This window comes from Truncatella angustata (genome assembly GCF_020726525.1).
Source record: "Truncatella angustata strain MPI-SDFR-AT-0073 chromosome Unknown BKA67scaffold_5, whole genome shotgun sequence".
Taxonomy (NCBI): domain Eukaryota; kingdom Fungi; phylum Ascomycota; class Sordariomycetes; order Amphisphaeriales; family Sporocadaceae; genus Truncatella; species Truncatella angustata.
In genome coordinates this window covers 1,254,099-1,275,165 of record NW_025763385.1, presented here as the reverse complement: position 1 = coordinate 1,275,165, position 21,067 = coordinate 1,254,099, and the positions used below count along the sequence as shown (strand labels likewise).

General features: G+C 50.4%; 8 protein-coding genes and 1 non-coding gene across 9 annotated transcripts; 5 read left to right on the top strand and 4 right to left on the bottom strand.

The window, feature by feature from the left end:
* The first annotated feature begins 20 nt into the window (after positions 1-20).
* Positions 21-1,492, top strand: BKA67DRAFT_637196 (uncharacterized protein). The gene is made up of 3 exons (XM_046105687.1): positions 21-888; positions 948-1,295; positions 1,371-1,492. The coding sequence occupies exons 1-3, from the start codon at positions 292-294 to the stop codon at positions 1,446-1,448; spliced, it is 1,023 nt and encodes a 340-aa protein (XP_045957170.1). The 5' UTR covers positions 21-291; the 3' UTR covers positions 1,449-1,492.
* Positions 1,493-1,801: 309 nt separating this feature from the next.
* BKA67DRAFT_t111 lies at positions 1,802-1,903 on the top strand. Its single transcript has one exon. It is a non-coding gene; the product is annotated as a tRNA-Arg (tRNA).
* Positions 1,904-3,668: 1,765 nt separating this feature from the next.
* BKA67DRAFT_593057 (uncharacterized protein) lies at positions 3,669-4,679 on the bottom strand (the record flags this gene model as incomplete). Its single annotated transcript, XM_046104898.1, has 4 exons — positions 3,669-3,750; positions 3,787-4,017; positions 4,090-4,365; positions 4,429-4,679. 4 exons carry the CDS (start codon positions 4,677-4,679, stop codon positions 3,669-3,671), a joined length of 840 nt encoding a protein of 279 aa, XP_045957169.1.
* Positions 4,680-5,444: 765 nt separating this feature from the next.
* BKA67DRAFT_519774 (glycoside hydrolase family 6 protein) lies at positions 5,445-6,794 on the bottom strand (the record flags this gene model as incomplete). The annotated part of the gene is made up of 3 exons (XM_046098132.1): positions 5,445-6,190; positions 6,274-6,446; positions 6,520-6,794. 3 exons carry the CDS (start codon positions 6,792-6,794, stop codon positions 5,445-5,447), a joined length of 1,194 nt encoding a protein of 397 aa, XP_045957168.1.
* A 1,292-nt stretch (positions 6,795-8,086) lies between these two features.
* Positions 8,087-9,811, bottom strand: BKA67DRAFT_567827 (OST3/OST6 family protein). Its single transcript, XM_046103001.1, has 3 exons — positions 8,997-9,811; positions 8,540-8,895; positions 8,087-8,477 (listed from the first exon to the last, which is right to left on the bottom strand). The coding sequence occupies exons 1-3, from the start codon at positions 9,452-9,454 to the stop codon at positions 8,293-8,295; spliced, it is 999 nt and encodes a 332-aa protein (XP_045957167.1). The 5' UTR covers positions 9,455-9,811; the 3' UTR covers positions 8,087-8,292.
* A 163-nt stretch (positions 9,812-9,974) lies between these two features.
* Positions 9,975-12,529, top strand: BKA67DRAFT_567826 (uncharacterized protein). The gene is made up of 3 exons (XM_046103000.1): positions 9,975-10,247; positions 10,317-10,601; positions 10,667-12,529. Exons 1-3 carry the CDS (start codon positions 10,155-10,157, stop codon positions 12,332-12,334), a joined length of 2,046 nt encoding a protein of 681 aa, XP_045957166.1. The 5' UTR covers positions 9,975-10,154; the 3' UTR covers positions 12,335-12,529.
* A 119-nt stretch (positions 12,530-12,648) lies between these two features.
* BKA67DRAFT_567822 (FtsJ-like methyltransferase-domain-containing protein) lies at positions 12,649-14,060 on the top strand. The gene is made up of 5 exons (XM_046102999.1): positions 12,649-12,995; positions 13,059-13,457; positions 13,520-13,648; positions 13,711-13,872; positions 13,929-14,060. Exons 1-5 carry the CDS (start codon positions 12,753-12,755, stop codon positions 13,998-14,000), a joined length of 1,005 nt encoding a protein of 334 aa, XP_045957165.1. The 5' UTR covers positions 12,649-12,752; the 3' UTR covers positions 14,001-14,060.
* A 313-nt stretch (positions 14,061-14,373) lies between these two features.
* BKA67DRAFT_646892 (major facilitator superfamily domain-containing protein) lies at positions 14,374-16,795 on the top strand (the record flags this gene model as incomplete). Its single annotated transcript, XM_046105929.1, has 4 exons — positions 14,374-14,666; positions 14,721-15,465; positions 15,518-15,850; positions 15,904-16,795. 4 exons carry the CDS (start codon positions 14,374-14,376, stop codon positions 16,549-16,551), a joined length of 2,019 nt encoding a protein of 672 aa, XP_045957164.1. The 3' UTR covers positions 16,552-16,795.
* Positions 16,796-17,614: 819 nt separating this feature from the next.
* Positions 17,615-19,207, bottom strand: BKA67DRAFT_659547 (acyl-CoA dehydrogenase/oxidase; the record flags this gene model as incomplete). Its single annotated transcript, XM_046107456.1, has 2 exons — positions 17,615-18,060; positions 18,118-19,207. The coding sequence occupies 2 exons, from the start codon at positions 19,205-19,207 to the stop codon at positions 17,615-17,617; spliced, it is 1,536 nt and encodes a 511-aa protein (XP_045957163.1).
* Positions 19,208-21,067: the final 1,860 nt, after the last annotated feature.

The window sequence follows — 21,067 nt, the reverse complement described above, 5'->3', positions numbered from 1 at the left end:
CCTTGTCCCATATGACACTACGAACTTAGCTTCCTCCTTACTTCCCATCTCAAGGACCTATAACTTGAGTAAATATTTTTTGAAAGTATTCCTATCTTATATTAGTGGAGTCAAGTAAAAACCTACTGTAATCTCCGTTGCGTTTGTACACGTCAGTTGCTAGCTACTGCGACTTGTTCGATGTCAGGTGGGGTATAGCATGATCCATGCCACCTCCACTTGTCATCCAGAGCCCCCTCCTTTTGTCAAAACATTTGTGTCTCATATACACTCATCTCTCTATTTTTCAGCATGGCGCCTAGAATCATCTGTGTCGTGGGTGCAACGGGCAACCAAGGCGGTTCTGTCGGCCGTCGCTTTGCCCAGGATGATCGTTTCAAGGTGCGAGCCTTGACGCGTAACACTGCCTCGCCATCCGCGCAAAAGCTTGCAAGCGAATATCCTGGCATCGAACTAATCACTGCAGATCTCGAAGACGTGAAGAGCCTAGAGATTGCCTTCAAAGGAGCGAATGTCATTTTCAGCGTCACTGATTATTGGGAGCCTTTCTTCCGTCCAGACTGTAGACAGGAGGCTCATGAGATTGGGATATCGTGTCGCAAATATGCCTATGATGTGGAGTATAGGCACGGCAAGAACATCGCTGATGCTGCCGCGACCACCGTGCGTACACTCGACGAGAATGGGTTCCTGGTATCCACGTTGAGTCATGCACGCAAATGTAGCGGCGGCGAGTACAAACAGCTATATCATTTTGATGCGAAGGCGGATGTCTTCCCTGACTATGTGAAGGAGAGATATCCGGCTTTGGCCAGGAAGATGTCGTGCATTCAGACGGGATACTTTATGACCAGCTACAGGATCTTGCCTGATTCTTACCTCGCAAAGGTTTGTCTTCAGATAAAAGCATATCAGTATTGACTCATCTGGACTCACCATAAACACAGCAATCTGATGGGAGCTTCCAGACTCGCTTTCCTACCACTCCCGATAAGCCGACTTTTCATCTGGATGTCAACGCAGATACAGGGAACTTTGTCTATGCCGTGGCCCAGATGCCCGCTGGCAACCATTACATGGCTTGCGGCACGACCTGCACTTGGTCTGAGTACATGAGGTTATGGAGTAAAGTAACCGGTATGTCAGGCACTTACAAACAGGTCACTCCACAACAAATGATCGATGTAACACCGGACAAGCCCTGTGGTGAAGAGGTCGCTGACATGTGGTCGTATACATCTAACCCGGGCTATGATGGTGGCATGGAACTTTTGTTTGCCGATGACGTTAGAAAGGTGAGTCAACCAGACTGTTGGTAGCAGCAACATATGTGCCAGAACAGCATAACACTAATGTCTTCACCGTTCTAGGCTGGAATCGATTGCCCGATGACTACCTTGGAGGAGTGGATGGCAAACCATGATTGGAGTGCGGTCTTGAACAAGTGATTCTCAGTAAGGTTGATATACAATTCATAACTATTAACTTTCAACCCTTTTGAATCATGCCACATTTGTGAGACTTCACTTATATCAGACAGTTTCTTACTGCGGGTATCTCTAATATTCCACCGAGGGTATCATCTCTTCTCCACCACCTCAGTTATCCACACGTTCCTAAGCTTATACCTCGTCACCCACCATTTTATCAACTATCGCGTACTCGCTACCTGTTTTGCCACCTTCCACCTATCAGGACTATAGTCTGAGTATAATAAAATGCCGCATCTAGCGTTGAAAACTCTGTCGCCGGAAACGCTGCTATTCTAATAAATCTAAATAACGGCATGGTATGTCAACAAGGTCCGTTGGCAGAATTGGCATTGCGTCTGACTACGAAACTACTCGTTTGGGTTAATCAGTACGACATCAGGAGATTCTGGGTTCGATCCCCAGGCGGACCTGATTTAACTTTTTACTGTCCGTCGAGAGTCTATTCACGCACTTTTTGCCTACTCAATCAACCTGCAACTAGACTAACCCCAAATTTTGTTTTTCCGCTCCGGTACCCACCCAATCTTAGCTGGCATCATTAATTCGGCGGGCCAACCGATTTGGCGAATGTCTGCACACTCATCTTGTAATAATGCCCTGATTGATGTTCATATATTATGGGTACTTATACCGGTTGTTGCTATGTCCTGGTAATATTTGTAGTGATAGTGTTTGTTGGTGATCGACAACTTCAAGTATACATCCTTGCCTCAAGCCAGCGCCAATTAAATCACAAACAATCTTGGTAGAATAAGTAAGCTAAAGACTAAACTACTATATCTATAGAATAACTGGGGTTGCGCAGAAGCATTTTTATGTATTAATGATGATTGTCTATTGCTACAATGCCACATCTTGTGAAAACGTGTATGCCACTGCGGTTGCAACCGGAAACAGGACAAGGCAGCAAGCTGTGCTTGTAGTATCAGCACACTTGATTAATAGTATATATATATGTACTCGACGTTTTCAGTGTCATAAATCTTTTTATTTTCTCTCGTTTTTATTCTCGTACCTGGGTGAGTGACAATGGGATTAGTCTCCACGATTATTACTGCAAGTACTGCGCCAAGATTTGCATTTCTCAATTCGGTGAGCTAACATCCGTTAATAGATAACCATGTTTGACATTTTGATACCCTCACTGTGTTTCTTTTTGTACCTTCCAAGATGATCCCTTTGTATAAGCACGAACGACCACAGATCGTACTTGGTTAACACCCAATCTTGATCAACGCAAACAATATCCACGACCTCGAATTTTACTGGTCAACTCTACCTAATTATAACATAACTTCATATTCTAGTTATAAGCCTTGCAGATGCAAATGAGTATTCACGTCTTCAAACCCCGCTAGTCTACTCTACCTAGTCATAATACCACTCGCCCACCCACTCAGGCTATGCTCTGTCTCACAACGACCTCACGCTCAAGGTTCGGGCTATACTCTGCAATATCATAGAGACTGAACTTTACCTAGACGACCTTGACATCCTAAGCCGCCCTCTTTCCTCCAAGCTTCGCTACTGCAACATAAAACCCGAGACCAGAATCTTCTTCGACATCCCAGATCCTACAGACCAGGATAATCCCAACGGCATCCTCATTCCCACCATCATTGTAGACGTTTTCGGTAACAGATCAACAAGCTAGCACTGGTTAGCGTGTGTCAATGTCCTGCGGGGCAAGAAGACATGAGAGTTATCGGAGAGCTGGGTTGAGTTTCCCCCTCTCAAGAAAGGACGCAACAGACGTTTTGCTAACGAATTTCGGCAGGAGGTATGGGCCAACGGCAATGGTGAGGAGTTCGAAGAGGGGCACGGAGACAGGAACATGGTGGAGGATGATGAGCGGGTAATTCTGAAGACACAGTAGAGAGACTAGGTACGAATGTCAAGTGTACCCCGGTTACTCAAAATCGACTCGGTGACTCGTTACACTTGTGTTCGAAGCATGTGGTGAAGGAAGGGAAGGACGTGATGCACCGCTAAACAGTTTTGGATTGTGGCGAGGCCTGAGATGGAAGGAGACGATGAGGATGAGGAACGGAAAGAGCGAGGTTGTCCTGGGCAGGTAGTATTTAACAGTCATTTTGAGGTCGTTGACCAGCTTCATGCAGCCTCGTGCTCTGAGTGATTGCTTCTGATTTTTTTATTATTATTTTTTTTTCGTATTCAGCACAAATGATGTTTCCAGTTTTGGATATTACCGAATTGTTTTAGATGGTCATCGAACGATGCAGCAGTGAATTTCCGTCTGTAATGAAGAGGCCGCCGGCAGGACTACTCACACCCAACGCAGTGGAAGGCCCATATCACCTCTTGCAATGATCTGTTCAACCACGGTACCTGAACGATCGCCACAAATCGAAATGGATTTCCTGATTGTCCATCGAAGGGATCTGATGTTCGAGGCTGTCGCATGCGGCGTGTGATGGATCCGGATTGCTGCACTGCTGCCACCCTTGCATTGTGTGCCTGAAGCTTCTGGGTCTCCATGTCCGCCACGTATTTGTGCATGGCGCTTAACGATCCGTGAAGTGAAATGCCGGCATGAAGAGCGAATTCCTAGTCGACCAGGACAGATGGAGCACACACCCTCTTCACGTTTGGTGAGTAGGTGCCACGTATGACTCTCATGCGGGGCAGTGTGTTGATGATCTGGCTATCCAGTCCAACCTTCCAGCTCGCACGTCTGGGTGACAGTGGCAGATATAGCCTGTCCTGCGAAAAACAGAGGAAGCAAACCCGTTTGCAGGTGAGAAGATAGAGGTAACTGCCGAAATCGCCACACTGTTCGCATCCTGGCGTACACAGTTTCTCGTATAGAGTTCTACAGGTAATCCACCTGCCGGTTTTGATGCTTAGAATGCTGCGCAGTGCATTGAATGCATGTGTGTTGATAGCTTTCTATTGGGGCAGGGAGTTCACCAACTCTATGACGCGTCTGTTGATCCGTCGAAAATCCGTGAGAGTGCGCAAGTCAGGTTGGGATAGAATTTTCTGTAGCAGCTCGGGAGGGAGAGCATCGAGGACACCCACATTCGTTCTGGGTGGTAGGCGGAGGCACTCACTCTCGGGCTGAGATTTGGAGGAGGGTAAGTTGTCGTCTAGGGCGTGATCATTGAGATTCACGCGAGGATAAGTTAGATCGTGAAGTCTGTGGACCAGTGATTGCTCTTTCATGTCGAATCCTCTGCGTTATTTTAGAAGAGGGCGCAAGGCGAGAGAGGACTTGCTCGAGATTCTACTCTGCAAAGTTTGGCGCGTTGGCAAACGCGATATTATGTTGAGGCATGCGCGGTGAGCAACCAAGTCATTGCCCACGTGATGCTTCATCTGGCCAAGGTGAACCCGGCTATACGAGACGGCAGCTATGATACATAGTCAATTTGCCCCACTCAGCGCCTTGGCCAGTCTATAGCCCTTAGCAAAACTTCCTCGTCGAGAGATACAGGGTCACACTGAGATACAAGGCCACACCAAGATCCCGGTCTTAGGTGATCAGTTCAAAGGGCTAGATACTCTCTGATTTGCGAAGCCGAAAACGGAAGCGTATCACGGGAATCGTTTGATCTGATTGCGGCCTTTGCTGCTCTACCTAAGACGAGCACAGATATCCGCGAGCTGGCCGGGGACACATACTCAGGTTCTCGTGGCCACCATATTCAGGGTCAGGTTGTCTACTTTCTTGAAGCGGGGAAAACGTGCTCCTTGGTTGATTATGTAACATTGCCTCGAGCAGTACATCAATTTAGACGACTTATTAACAGTCGGATGTGCCTCCATGATGCAATTATTATCAGATGAAAATGAATGACATGTATTTTTCGCTAGAGTCAAACGTCTTTTACTACGAGTAAATAGAATGCACCATGTTAACTCGCCCGTATTGCGCCGGGTTGCATAAACCTTGGTCATACCTCCAAGTCACCCTCTCAGATGCGGCCCTTAGAAAGTGGGCTTGGCGTTCTTGAGCAGCATCTCAAAGTAAGCCTGGTTCCAAGTGCCAGCCTCAGGAGCAGGCTTGTAGGCATCGTCCTTGCCACAGAAGCTGTCGTAGCGGGTGGCACCGGTGTCCGAGGTACCGTCGCTCTCACCACCGGGCTTGCCCCAGACGAAGGCGTCGGTCTGGGAGTCACCAGTATCACTGGTGGGGCGGACACCAAAACCGGCGCCGTTGACGTTGCACCAGTCACCCCACTCCTTGCGCAGGCCGGTGACGGCGTTGCGGCCTGTGTCGACGATGGCGTAGTTGGGCATGCCGGCGGTCTTGAGCTCGGCGCTGAACTTGGAGACGTATGTCTTCTCGTTTTGGCAGCTGTTGTACTTGGCGTCGGCCGCGTTGGCAAACTCGCCGGGGCTCTGGTCCCACGCATTCCAGCCGGCGATGTTGGTGGCGAATCCGCGGACCTGCTTGGGGTTCCCTGCGTTCTTGTAGACCTTGGCGAGCTCCTGGGCGCCGGGCTTGAGGTTGGCGTCCCAGCCGAGCCAGCCGCCGTGGCCAGCGTCGATGTACATGACGACGTTGGGAAGGTTGAGGCTCTTGAGCGCGTAAGCGACTCCCTCCTCGTAGGCCGACTTGCTTTGTTGGCAGGTCGTCAGATCAGCGTTGGTGACGAGGTTAGGGAGAGAGTCGGGCTCAATCAGCAGGGCGAAGGCCGTGTTGGGGTGGGCCTTGAGGATCTTGACCACGGCTATGAGTTATCGTGTAAGTGTAACGTCCCGATAGGAGGAAGCGCGAACAGCTAGCAAAGTAGGAGGAGAGGAGAGGACATACGATCGATGTATTCGGACTTGTAACGGCTGATCTCGCTGTACTTCAGCTCACCGTTGGAGGCCTTGGCGGCGCAGTCACGACCGGGAAGGTCGTAGATGACGAGACCGAGGATATCTTCACATGGAGTATCTGCAATGGCAGGCTCTACCTTGGCAATGTTGGCAATTGTGTCACTGCGAGGAATGGTCAGCATTCTGCCCTAGTCTACAGCTCAAGTTGTTGCTTCCCGCCTGGATCATGACTTACATCCACAAGAAGCTACCAACATCGGCAACCTTGGCGGCCGAGGCCTTCAGGGACGAGTCGGTTATGGCGTCGAGAGCCTTGTTGACCTCGTCACGGTAAAAGGTGTTGGCGTGAAGCTTGTACTTCTTCCAGACGTTGGTGCTAGCGTCCAGGGTTACGGCAGAGGCACAAGCAGAAGCACGCGCGACGACCTTCTTGGCAGGGGTAGGCGCATCACCGCTTGGCGCGGCGATGGCACCGGCGGCGAGAGCCGCGACAGCAGCAGTGACCTTCATCTTCGATAAGGTTGAGGTCAAGACTGAGGTTGTTTTTTGCGGGTGAGGTGCCAGTAGGAGGAGGTTTTAAAATTGTCGGCCATTACTCTTCTTATACCTGAGCCTAGTAGCATTGGCTGTATAGGCCACCATTGCCATTCTAGCCATAATCGATCATTCTCCGACCACAAGATTTGCTGGAAGCGGTAATTAGGAATACAGGCCCGTTGACTGCGGAGCGTGGCTCGGCGCTGTGATTCCGAATTATGCCGGGGTAAATTCTCAGATAGACACATAGTATACCATTGCGGGGGTTCATGGTAACGAAACTACGACCACGCCACTCTGACAGTCCAATGCCATGCTCCTTGTGGACAGCTAGCGGTCGTCGTCTGTATGTTTACGAGATCGGGCCTACTGAACAGGCACGGGCGGAACATCACGCTGGGGCAAAGTGATCTGGTCATATACCTTGATCATGCATATCTTGTTGGAGTGCCACTTGTTGAAACCAATCGGATCGTGATGCTAGACAAACTCAAGATGCCTTTTGGTCCAAGGGTGGCAACCTAAGGGTCAATATGTGGTTGATCGACCTGCCTTTGTGGATGGACTATTGTGAGCTTGTTGCTCCGCATTGCTCTGTAGACCTAACACGTACCCTAAGAACGGTTAACGTTGCAGTGAGACTTGTCCTTTGTTCCCCTTCCTTCCAAACGGCAACCCAAACCTTTGTTGGCATTGTTGTTTCTTCGGCATATGTGACCAGGCCTTGACTGCAAGGCACATTGGTGTGGAGCACTACCAATAACCGCCCACGAACGTCAGAATAAAGTTATGAATGTGAACGAAATGCTGCGGGACATGGAAGCAACCTCGACCTGTGGATTTAGCCGCAAGGAACGAGCAATCAGCGAATCAGGGGGGCCGGCTAAAGCTGACAGTGCCGAAAAGGGAGACTAAATCTCGGCATAGGATCGAGAACAGCAATATGCCAAGCACTTGTAAAGTGGCCGGAATTTGGTCATGTGCAACCCATATGGAAAATCGTGCTACAGAGATTGGTCGCGGAAATCGTCTTGGACCAAAGTCCCCGAGTCGACGGTGCAAGCAGACAATTTGCCTCATAATATATGCTTAATCTACCACGTATTAATGGGGTAATGAACAGCATAAGACGCCTGGGGCACGCAAAATACTGTGCCCCTCGAGTGGTCGGGACCTTGAAGCACTAGCAAGTTGCCATTGATGCCACAAAGCTTGTGGGTGGTGCATGTGGCGTTGTCATCAACATGCAGTAAAATGTCTCGAGGTTCTTTTAGGCATCTTTCACATTCTGTTCTATCTTGCGCACGTGCCATTGCATTTGGCGGAAGATATATGGTACACTATATACAGGCATAGCTTTGTGCACGTAGCCATGTTCTGGCTGGCAGTTTCTCGTGCTTTTCCAAACAAGCTTTTTGGTGGAACTGCAACTGGTGGTAGTCTTACCTCAACGTCGCTTGTAGAACGCCATTTACGCGAAGGGAGGAAGGGCGAAGGGATATCCACCATTCTTGATGCGGAAAATGGAGAGGAGCAGACCGTAGAGAAGGAAGATGCCTCCACTCATTACGATAACGAAGGCTTGCTGGTACTTTGAGTCGGTTTGTCTTGGTGCTCTCAAGATAAGGGCAATAACCATGAAAGAAAGCGCACCGTCTAGTTCAGTTAGTGTGACTCCAGCGATTGGTGTAGGTGCAAATGTGCTGGGCGGAACTTACAGATGAAGCCCACGATCTGAGTCTCAATACCCAGCTGGTTTTGGAAGCCTCCAGTAACGTAGTTGATCCCACCTTTACCATCTCCTGAGACGTAAGGAACCTTGCGAATCTGGTTGAACATGTGTCCTCCAGTACAGGCGAGGATCATGATGATAGTGATGGTAGCCCATACGTTTCGGTTCTGGAGAACGGGGAGGATGTAGGGCCAGGCCTTGAATCCAACTCCTGCAACTCCAAGCACAGTGACAATGGTGACGAGCCAGAAGACATAGTTGACGGGACGCTTGACCGGGGGTTGGGGTCTGTCGGCCATGTGGCGGGCGACCCAGCTGTGGACCTGCTCGGCAACCTGGGGACTGGGATAAATATGTTAGTCAAGACTCGTGAGAGATGTCGATATATCTACAGGTAGATGTGGATGTGGATGTATATGTGTCCTGAAGTGTTCGTGGCTTACCCGTTGGTGAAATCATAGCGTAGAGGCTCGGCAGCGGCAACAGCGTGAGGGCCGGTGGTGGGCTGGAAGAGCAGCAGCACGGGAGCAGTCTGAAGGCCGAGAGAAACAAAAGTGTCCCTTCCGTCGGCAAAGTCCAATGTGCCAAAGACAAGACGCGAATCTCCCTTCTTGTCGCCCTTGATCCAACTCTTAGCAAGGAGGTCCCACTCGGGCTGGAACTCGCGACATAGTTGGCAGCCGAAGCGGTTGTCCATGGCAGTCAGGAGGACTGCGGCAGTGAAGTCTCGAGGCGCCGAGGTCAGCTTCTTGTAGGCCCTGTCATCTAGCTTCGCAGGGGCGTAGGAAGAGAGGGTCTTTGCGTGGAAGTCATCGAAGCGGTCGACAGCGGATGCTGATTTCTTGGCAGCGAACGAGCCAAAGGGCAGAGCCAGAGAGAGGAAGACGGGCAGCCAGCGCATGGTGAGGATGACGACGAATTGAAGAGGAGGGAAAAGAACGTGGCCGTCTGCGGGCAATTGGTGAGTCAGTTGCGTGCAAGGTGTACACACACGAGAAGGACGCTGAGGTCAATTCAAAGACGACGTCCTGATCTCGAAGGTAGCTACGCTGTGCTGGTAATATTGAGACAGGTGGTAGATAGACAGATTAGCTCTAACTATCCAAAGCGTTCCAAGTACAAAAGGTGGCCTTAATCGGGATTGGGGGGGAAGACTAACCGTAACTGACCTCCGGCTGGCCTGTTGTGGCTTGGAGCTTCGTGACGTGACTCGTCACCCACTCAGAAAACTGGCGCTACATAGTGGCTTCTGGCGGAGTGCTCTACAGGGGGGCAGGGCGGCCTTTCAACACCTACAGTACTAACCTTAGTAGCTCTGGATCCACGTCGGACCGCTGCTAATTCCGACACTAACCCCCTTCTGGCACTCTGTTTACTTTACCCCCAAAGCCCCCGTTCCAGCCCACCAAACACCGACGTAGGTTCTTTCCATGTCTCACATCCCTTGGGACCCATCCCGGCGTCATCTGCTATAACCTTGTCCATTCAGTTATATCCCTTGTCTAATTACTTGATGAGCATGTTTTGACCTGTCCACACCACAGTCATTTGACGAGACCTTGCAAAACCGCCAACCTCTATTCCTTCATCACTCTCACACAATGGTCGTGCATCAACGCGTCGCCCCCATGAGCAGGCCTAGAAAGCCCGCCGGCCCGCGCGAAGAGAAGGTCGACATGGAAGCCGTAGGAAACGTATGCTACTTGGACCGTTGTTCCCCGAGCTCTTGGATGCTGTTGGTTGCTAACACCCCGTTTCTCCAGCGCACTGAGCAGTTGCACAAACTCGAGATGAAGCATCAACAAGGCGCAAGCAGAACCGACCTCCTGGTCAAGGACGAGGATGTGCGACGCCTCAAACTCCGCATCCTTACATTACGCGATGAGAACACCACATTGCGCGATCAGATCACTCAGAGCAATGATGAGAACGCGAGGTTAGCCTCCCAATGCGACAATCTTGGCGCACAGCTCGAGGCCAAGATTGAAGTCGTTCGTTCCCAGGAGAAGCAGCTGCGCAAGCAGGAGCGCGAGTTCTCCAGCCTCAAGGTACTAGATGCCCCCCGTTTGCGACCATGGGACAAGCCAACTAACTGACTTGCCTTTCCTTCCAGAGCGAACTACAACTCATGAACAACGCCAACCAGAGCTCTACCAATATCCTGGCGGAAAAGCTGGCTCTAGGTCGCGAGCTTGCCGTCCTCAAGCCAGAACTGGAACATCTCAGGTCTCAGCTCACCCACCAGTCAGCCACCCTCGCCGAGAAACTCGCACTGGAGCGACAGGTCAACACTTTGGAGGTCGAATTGGCCAACGAGAAGAAGGCTACCAAGAGGGCCATGCAGAAACGCGAGAGTACCGACAGAACTGAAGACGACCTCCGACAGAAGCTGCGAGAGACAGAGAAAGAACTGAACGCCGAGAAGGCTCAGCGTGAGAGACTGGAGGACCAGCTAGCCCAGGAGAAGCGCACACATCAACTAGCCCTGCAGGATCAGGATAGCACACGCGAATTGGAATCTGATTTGCGCAAGAAATACCAGGACGCCCAGAAACAATTGCGCGAGTCGCAAGAGGAGAACGAACAGCTTGGCGAAGAGCTCAGCGCTGAAAGGCGCCAGGCACAAAAGACACAAAAGACACAGCAGAAGGGCAGCTCCGACGAGGCAGACGAGCTTCGCACCAGACTCCAAGATTGTGAAGCCAAGCTCGCCGCCTCACAAAAAGAGGTCGCAAAGATCCGCAACCAAGCACAGTCCTCGGTAGAAGAGGCTGATCATCGCAGCGATGCATTTGAGAAAAAGTTCGAGAAACTAAAGGCCAAGTTCAGGGAGCTCCAGGACCAGCTCAAACAGTGCCAGGCAGATCTGAAGAAGGCGCAGAAGAGCAAGCCTTCAATCTCTGAGGAGATTGAGATGAAGCTCGGAAGACAGGCGTTTAAGAAGCGCAAGGTCGACGACATCAGTAAGGGCGATTTCAGTGGCATCACCATCGCAACACCAAACGCAGACGACAAACCGCGGAAGACGGTCATCAAGAAGAAGGCCGTCGAGCACTCAATACTTGGTGAGAAGTCCACTTTCTCGATCACGCCTTTCCTGAACCGTGCCAAGGGGCTTGCGGCCGACGATGACGCGGATGAAGAGGATGAGATCGCCGACACAAGTTATATACCACAACAGCATAGGACTAGCCCAGCTGAGGCTGTCACAACAGCACCACCAGCCCAGGCCGAGACCGAAACACGCGATTCCTCGTCGGAGCCTACCTCAGCTGCAGCCGAGCAGCAGAACGAGGAGCCGTCGAAGCCGCAACCCAAGGCCCGTGGTCGCCCCAAGAAAATACTTGGCGATGCTCCATCTGCCAAGAAGAATGCCCAACAACTCCCCAAGACTGCCATGAGGAAGGTGCCAAAGGTCGCTTCAACACTGGAAAATGTGGTCGAGGAGAGCCAAGAAAACGTGCCGGAGCCAACAGATAAGGCCCAGGCCGTGAAGTTTAATACTCTACCGCAGGACACGAGCACATCATCTGCCAACACATCGAAAACGGAAGAGGTCAAGAAGAAGAAGCGTAAGGTTCTCGGATCTACCAAGACGCTCTTCGACGAAGACGAGGAGGCAGTAGCACCTACTGTTGTCGAGGCAGCAAGCAGAGCACCTATGAATGGTGCAAGGAAGCGCGCGCCGATTGCTGGCGGTGTGAAGAACGCTTTTGCAGCCGCTAGTTTCTCACCTCTGAAACGGGATAGAAGGGGCGTTGGCGCCAGTTTCCTGGCATAGTCGTGCCTTTTCCTATGTAGCGGATTTGGCATATGGCGTTGTGTATTACGGACTTTTGCATTAATCGGCGTTTTGCTCGGATATAGGGCATCATTAAAGTACTGGTTATTGGAGTAATGGTCGCATAAGTTCTGTATGAATAAAACAGAATTCTCTGATGTCACTTGTTAGATGATTTACTTGCTTGAATTATTGCAGATCGCATCTGCCCTGCCTCGGATGTGGCTATTGTCTTTGTCGTGAAAAGGAGACCTCTACTCGTGTATCTACAAAACCCCACTATTTGCATAGAGCTAGGACCGCGTCGAGCTGGCACCTATCAAAGCTTGCAGTCCAGCGCGAAAAGTCCAAGATTGCCTTCCTTTCCAACAAATGTGGGAAAGCGTGTGAATTACGTTTCCCCGGACTATCAAGTTTGATGAAAGGTCTGGTCAAGTTAGGAGCGCCTCTCAATGGAGGCTCCCTGAGGCGGACTGCTTCTGCGGCCTGCGGCTTAGCACGATGCAGCAACTATGCAGCCCCTGTCATGATGTTGTGTGCCAACACTGTGCGGTATTCGTCGTCAAATTCTCGGTGGAAGCAGAGACAGGGCAACGACTTTTTCGCACGCGAGGCGAAGGTCCAGGGCTTGAAGAGCCGGGCTGCTTTCAAGTTACTCGAGGTACGTCTCATCAAGTGATCGCATGCGGCAGATATCTGGGACGAGAGCTCAAAACCGCGACAGATGGACGCGAAATACAAATTCTTCAGAAAAGGACAGACGGTGATCGACCTCGGTTACGCGCCCGGGTCCTGGTCCCAGGTTGCCCTGGAGCGCACCAAGCCTAACGGCAAGATCGTGGGCATCGACCTGATCCCCGCGCAGCCGCCCAAGGGCGTCTCGACAATCCAGGGAAACTTTCTGAACCCGGCCGTGCAGAATCTGGTTAAGGGGTATCTCCAGGAGTATGCGCCGAAGAAGCCCTCCCGCAAGGCCAAGAGCGAGGATGAAATGGATGCGCCACCGTTAACGGCCGAGGACTTTGAGGCACTTATGCTGGGGAAGCCGAGCTATATCGATACCGAAAGAGCTGAAACGGTGGATCACGACGAGCCGTTGGAGGATTCAGGGCGATTGGTGGATGTAAGTTGAAGTCAATCTGGAAGCAAATGCAATCAAATGTACTGACAATGTCCTCAACATAGGTGGTATTAAGCGACATGTCAGCACCTTGGGTTCAAACCTCCGGCTTTTCCAGTAACACATTGAGTAACCCGTATCGTAGGATGATGAACACGAGCGGAATGAGCTTTCGAGATCATGCCGGTAGTATGGTGAGTCAAATGACGATACACCCGATTTTGTCATCTCTAGCTCACTTCGCCTCTCCGCGTAGGACTTGTGCCTTGCCGCGCTACAATTCGCTAGCGACACGTTGAGAACAGGTGGACACTTTGTGTGTAAATTCTATCAAGGATCCGAAGACAAGGAGATGGAGTTGAAACTCAAGAAAATGTTCGGCAGGGTGCATAGAGAAAAGCCCGAGTCGTCGAGAAATGTAAGTTACGTGGTCTTTCTGAAGTAACTGGTGTTGCTAACAATTGATTGCTTAAGGAATCGAGAGAGGCGTTCTTCGTTGCGCTTAGAAGGAAGGGTGATGTATTACTAGAGGATGTCACCAAATAATTGTATATTTACTGTATAAAAGTTATTGTATAAAAGAATACAACACCAACGAGCAAGTCATTTGAGGTTGCGCTCATCATGCATGACATATTTCATGGTTCAGTGAGCAGGTGCAGTTGTCGTGCCAGACAGACTCGAGATTAATAGTCGCTCCTGCCTCAGCAGATCCTAGATTCCCGGCAATGGCGAGACGACGCAACTTACCTCGTCATAGAGCCTTGCGCGGCTTCATAACCGATTCTTTGACCCCCATCGAACACCTTGGACGAACATGATGACCAACTTTCCAATCGCTTGACTCTTGGCTTTTTGATACTGTTTTTTTTTTGGCGGCGTCTTTGGATAAGAAACAAAAGCTCGCACCATAGCTAGAATGGCACACGAGAACCACGATCGTTGGAACTCATCAACGGAGACATTCCGTGAAGACCTGGACGATGTCTGCTTAGACGAAAATACAAAACCTACACCACTCTTTTTGCCGCCAGGCAGTCGCCCGGAAGTGCTCAGCAATGTAGTCCACGAATGTCTCTTCATCGCCATTATTGCGTTCGCTGCCGCATCGTCAGTTTTCTTACAACGCTCTATGATTGTGATCGCTGCCGATATCAACGTAAGCCTCAACATGAGCCCTGCTGAAACAGCTTGGATCAACGGCACTTCTGGGTGAGCCAGCAATAGGCCTGATAGAATCGAGGTTCTGCTGACAAGTGTAAACAGGCTCATGACTGGCGCATTTCTCGTCCCTTTCGGTCACCTGGCAGATGCTTGTCCTGTCTTGACCCGCAAGTATCTTCTCATCCTGAGCCTTACAGCCTTCTCCCTTATTGTGGCATTTACTTCTTTCTCCAACACTGGTATCGTGGTTGACATAATGACTGGCCTGGCTGGCCTTGCCTGTGCTGCTACGATCCCGACCGCTGTCGGAATGTTGAGCTTAGTTTATCCTGAGCCATCTCGTCGCAAAAACATTGTCTTTTCCTCTTTCCTCATGGGTAACCCTCTTGCGACAATAGTTGGCGGCCTAGGTACCGGCGGTGTAGCCTCTGCCTTCAATTGGAAGGCGACGTTCATCTTCTTGGGTATTTTGTATGCATTGATTACAATCCTCAGCTGGTGGATCATTCCCAATGTCTCTGAGTCTCGGTCGCATGAGAAGATACAGGAGGCACAACAGTTCGATCTGCCGAGTTCTTTCGTTCTCGTTTCCAAAAGCGCACCGACCTTTGCTCTGGCCCTTCAAAGATTCGACTGGACTGGGTTGTTTTTTTTGGTCAGTGGTGTCTTGTTGTTCACAGTTGCCTTGACTATTGGCCCAGAAGGTCCACAACCATGGAAGACTCCGACGGTGATATGCCTTCTCATTTTCGGCCTCCTGTTCCTGGGTACCTTTGTCATGTGGGAAAGCTCAACAAAGACACCAATGATTCCTCCAGCTGTATGGGAAAATCTGAATGTCATTTTGGTAAGCTATATCCTAGAGAAAAGCAACACGGGGACTGACCTCATCTTCTCAGGTCAACTTATCAGCTTTGACTTCAGCCATGGCGTATTACCCGACAATTTTCTGGATCACCATGTTTCTGCAGAAAGTACAGAACCTGAATCCCTTCGATGTGGCTGTTCGACTTTTGCCACAAGCCTTGATGGGTCTCTGCTTCAGCCCTCTTGTGGGGCTTATAATGCACCGCATTTCGGGAACGATATTGCTTGTTGCTGCTGCTTCCTGTTCTGTTTGCAGCAACGTCTTACTTGTGTTCTTGCGAACAGATAGCAACTATGCCGCTCTGATATTTCCGTCGCTTTTGTTTAGTACTATCGGCATGGATTGGACAATGAACGTCGGATCTGTGAGTTTCAAAGTCAAACTTATCTCTCAATTCAACAGCTAACACGTTCCCAGCTTTATACACTCTCGTCATTGCCGGTGGAACACCATTCCATCGGTGCATCTTTGCTACAAACAACAATGCGACTTGGTCTTCCGATGGGACTAAGTGTTACCACTGCGGTTTGGTCCTCTTTCAATGGCAAGACCGACGAAGTGATGATGCCATACACGAAAACCTTTATCACTACTGCTGCTTTTGCTAGCTTGTCACTTATCGTAGCTCCTTTTATACGCATTGGACGGCAAGGATGTACACTTCGTAGTGTCATAAAAAGGGAAAGACAAGTGAAGGAGGAGCTAGTTGATCATCGGCCCAGCAAACGCTGGTCGTATATCGAGACCATTTCGAGCAAGTCTACAACGACCAGCACAAAGCCTGAACTTCCCCCGATACGAACAATGTCCTTTGCCTCCGAAATCTCATTGATACAAAAGAATCGAAACTCGTCCCGTGATACTGCGATGTCAGAGCCAGCGACGCCTAGAATTGTCTGGGTAGTGTGCGAACAATGCACCGCCAGTCGACGAGTTACAGAGCCCATTGGCGACCCTACAAAATACTTCGAAGACATTTGCTTGGAAAAGCCCAATCATGACATGATCATCAACGGAGGAAGACGGTTTCCATTGACGGTGAAGAACCAGAACATGAACCGTTAAGAACGTCGTGATATCATCGGATATGTGCCTGCAGATTTATGATAACCTCCCGTGTAACGGTTTGCCTGTGTCCCATGGCGGAAACGAAAATTATGTACCGGCACGCTTGGGCTATTGGCTTCGTACAGGACGTATTGATCTTTGGTTTATCATCTTTAGAATGGCTCTGGTTTCCTCAATAGACACTTTGGGTGAGGGTTGCGAAAATTTGGCTGAACTGCACTGGTATTGATATCAAGCTGAGACGATACAGGCATGTAGACTTGAAGTGGTCTTAAATAATGCAATGGTACTCATATATTTCCAGCATTCTTTTCAAATTTGAATTTGTCTGATGTTGAGGCATTCCAGTGCCGCTCTGATTTTATGATATATGTATAAAAGAGCTTGCAAATATTATTTGTACACCTGAGCTTACTTTCTTATCTACGATAGTCTTATAGTCGATTTCATGTAATATCATCTTTTATATCTCCTATGTGAGTATTGAGTTCGGGAACTCGATCGTGCGCGTAGTTTCGAACCTCGCGTGAAATCATGCTTTTGAGAAATGTTCAACTAACTTAAAACTTCATTGTATCAAGATAAATCGCGATGTTTTTTTAGTTACGAATTCGTGGTTTGACGACACAGTGAGGCAGGGATTACTAGGCTAAACTCGTCTTGTCCCAGAACCGGCCACGCTCCCAGCTCGTTTCGTCTGCCAATAATACATCATTAAACCTCATACCATATTGTCTCTTGCCGGTTGCCCGACTTTGACTTTGACCTGGAGCCAACCTGTACTGCACGTCCAAACCCCTACCCAACAATTTGCTTTGTCACTCAAGGAACGAGACATTGGGCCTAACAGATTCGTAGGCAAGAGGCTTCTCCGCCGCGTTGATGTCCAAGTCCACCGGTGCAAGGAGCGCTACAAGAGGTACCTGCGTATTCTCTGCCTGTTTTGTTGCCGATAATGTGGAACAATGTACGAACTTGTGAGGCCTATTGATGGCTTAGACCTGAGTATGATCTCAAATTGATTGACAACGCCTAATGCGTATGTGATGGTTGTACAGAATTATAACTTAGCATTTGGCATCTCCTTCATGGCTTGCCTTACGCCAAGATCGCCAAGAACCTCCTCGGCACCACCCAAAATGGAATCGAACTTGTATGTCCTGTGGAACATCTCGATCACTCGTCCCATTCCTGACTGTGTCAGTCCACGGCCACCGAATATCTGTACAGCTTCATCGGCGACCTCGTGGGCGGCTCTCGTTGTGGACATCTTCAAGAGACCGATAGGGCCGCCCAAGAACTGTGCTTGCTGCTTGTAGGGCATGTTGCACATTTGGTATGTGATGGTCTCGAGCCATGATTGGTGAGACTCGACCAAGGCGATCATCTTAGCCAACTTCTGGCGAATGACTGGTTGGTCGATCAGGCGCTTGCCGAAAACGATGCGCTGATGAGCCCACTTGAGGCACTCCTCGACAACTGTCCTTTGGTTGCGGACGGAACCACCTAAAAACACATTCATTAGCAAAGTGGGACGGGTGTGGAATATGCGACCAGACTTACAAACCATGGTCCATCGCTCGTGGTTGAAGTTGGACAGAATGACGTAAATGCCCTTGTTCTCCTCGCCGAGCAGGTTCTCGACAGGCACCTTGACATTATCGTATGTGATGTAAGTCGTACCGGCGACGGTGGAGTACGAGGTTTTGATGAGCTTGGTCTCAACACCCTCGCAACGGGGAATCAGCAGGACGCTCAAACCCTTGTCAGTCTTGACACCAGTGACGAAGTAGTCGGAGAAAACACCGTTGGTGATCCACTTCTTCGTTCCGTTAACGATGTAGTGCTTGCCATCGGGCGTCTTGACAGCTGTTGTTCTCAAACCAGCAACATCAGAACCGGCAAATGCTTCTGTGATGGCGAGACACATCTTCTTCTTGCCGCTGAAGACTTCGTCCATAATTGCCTTCTTACGCTTTTCGTCCTTCATGTAGTTCATGACACAAGGCAGCCCGATGACCATGCCGGCCATGTTTCCATCTTGGAAGCCGCGTGCGTTGGCTCTCGAACCCTCCTGGCCCATGATCAGGTCATGGAAGTAGTCAAACTCGTCACCCTTGACAGCACCGTCGAGCAAATCGACACCGTGCAAATGCTTGCCGGGACCAAGACGCATGTGCAGGATACCCGCCTTGGACATGCGGTCGATCAGCTCTTGCGAGATGTACTTTCCATCGGCCTCCCTTAGCAGGGCCTCTGGTGTGATGTACTTGTCCTGGAACACACGCATAGCCTTCTGCAACCGCCTGTGCGACTCATTGTAGTATGGGCTCTTGAAGACGGGTGAGAGCCAGAGGGGCTCGGCGTAAGGAACGGGGCTCAAGTCACCGGGTTGCGGCGTGACCACGGAGGGCTTCTCGCCTTGTACAGTGCCTACGGCGAGATCTTCGTACTTGGTAAGGACCTCGTGTCGGTGGAGGTTGTAGAAAGAAACGGTTGCGTCAGTTCCAGCAACCTGGCGGAGGACGGCTTCACCACCGGGGTGAGCATCGAGGAAGTCGGAGACATCGTAGACTTTGCTATCGATGATGAACCACACGTCGTCTTCGGTGGTGTGCTTGGCGACCTCGTCGCGAGTAAAGGTCTTGGACATGTCGGAAAGCGGGAGGAGGGTATACTGGGTCCTACAAGATAACGTAATAGATCGAAGAGGACTGTCTCAGCGCAGCTATCACGATACAAGACGACAGAAAGAGACAAAGTCAGGAACGCAGGAACCTAGGAACGTGGTCTGCTCGGTGTCTTAAGGGACCCTCAACCTGGGGTTCCTCGGCGCGTGACAAGGCCTTGCACTCCATTTTACCATGGCATTTCTAGCTCTGCGCCGACTAGCGACCTGGGGAAACAGCACGACAACCCACTAATCTTCCGTTTTCGATGAATACCTCGGCACTGCGGCTCAGGAAATGCTTTGGCCGATGTAATCGTGTTGGTCGTGATTGGTTACGGCGGCTGCCGCTAACGGGGGGCCGCTAGTGTAGCTTGATTCGAAGAATCTGGGGCTGCAGGGCATGGGACATGAGGCATGATCTGCCTGCTGCCCAGCAAGCCCAGATCTGACTTTCGCATGTGAACAACCCAGGCTTACCGTGCTGAGTACAGTATGTAATTGCCGTAGTCCAACCTAACCGTAGGTTCTTGTTGTAAATACATACTTGACTAGGACCCATACATGGCAACTATGCTCCTTTGGAACCACGACTCCTGTAACCTCTCAGATATACTCAGAGAAAGCACCATTCATCACAATGTCTACATTATCCACAAACTTCGTCGGCTGCTGCTGCTATCTCTGCTACTGAGCCGCCAAGGCACAGTGCAGCCTCCCCAGAATCGCTGCATACTCCACATAAGGCGCGGAAGCCCGCGCTCGCACGCCCGCAGACGGCTTGGTTGGAGGCGGAATCGCAAAATGCTAGCATTCAGCATCATCGGTGATAGGCCGCCGGACACATCGGCCTTCGTTGATGCGGTGTAAGATTGAAACCTACAGATTTACACGATAGCACGTGTCAGCCTCACTTCGTTGCATCCCATATCTTCGCCTCGCCGTTTGTCGTCAGTCGTGATAGGGTCAACGCCGGCTCCTCATCCACCGTCCAATGCACAGTATACAGATATTGTCCTAACGCAGTCTTGGGTTTTACATGACGCTCTCTATTCGAGCAAAATCCCTGCTACTTGCTCCCACCACGTCTTGGCGGTACGTCTGTCGTTGTTTCGCATCTCATCCAGATGCACAGTGATCACTTCGTTTACCACAGCAATGCCAAGTAAGCGCCTTTGTCAAGCACTGGGGCCCAGATCAGCTTAGTAGCAGCTTGTCCAATTATAGAGAACTGTCTAGCGGCGTGGGCATCAGATGCGACCTTATCTCACCAACCTTCCCACGAGCTCAGGCGGCACCATCAGCCATAGTCTGGGCTGGTCCGCTATTGGCCGGTCCTGCCAGTTCTCGAGAGACAGTGCCCGTCATTTGCCTGCGTCAAGGGCAGCCGCATCGCGGGATAATATTCCACCACCGCGAAGCGAAGCGAAGAAGGCGATGATAGCCAGGTCGCTAATAGTGCCACTACAGTCAAGAGTAGCTCTGCTTTCTCATTAGACGTAATGGCTGGTTCCTGACCTCCGCCTATTCTTGGGCCGTGGCAAGTGCTATTGTGATATACTTGCCCCACGCTGATTCGCGCGTGTAACTACTTGTGATTGAATCTGCCAATTTCGGGCGTTTCTGTTTACACCCTCGACACATGCACTTATTCCGATACTCCTCAAATCTCAAACTTGGTACATAGATGCCACGCTAATCACCACTCCTCAAAATCGTCTATTTACATACCCCTCGCTTTCCTTTGCGCTGTTGCATGCATGATACTATTGTTTTGCCGTGAGATATCAATATGGATACTTACTCGATGAACATTAACAGTGGCTTTGGCCGAAACACATCGCG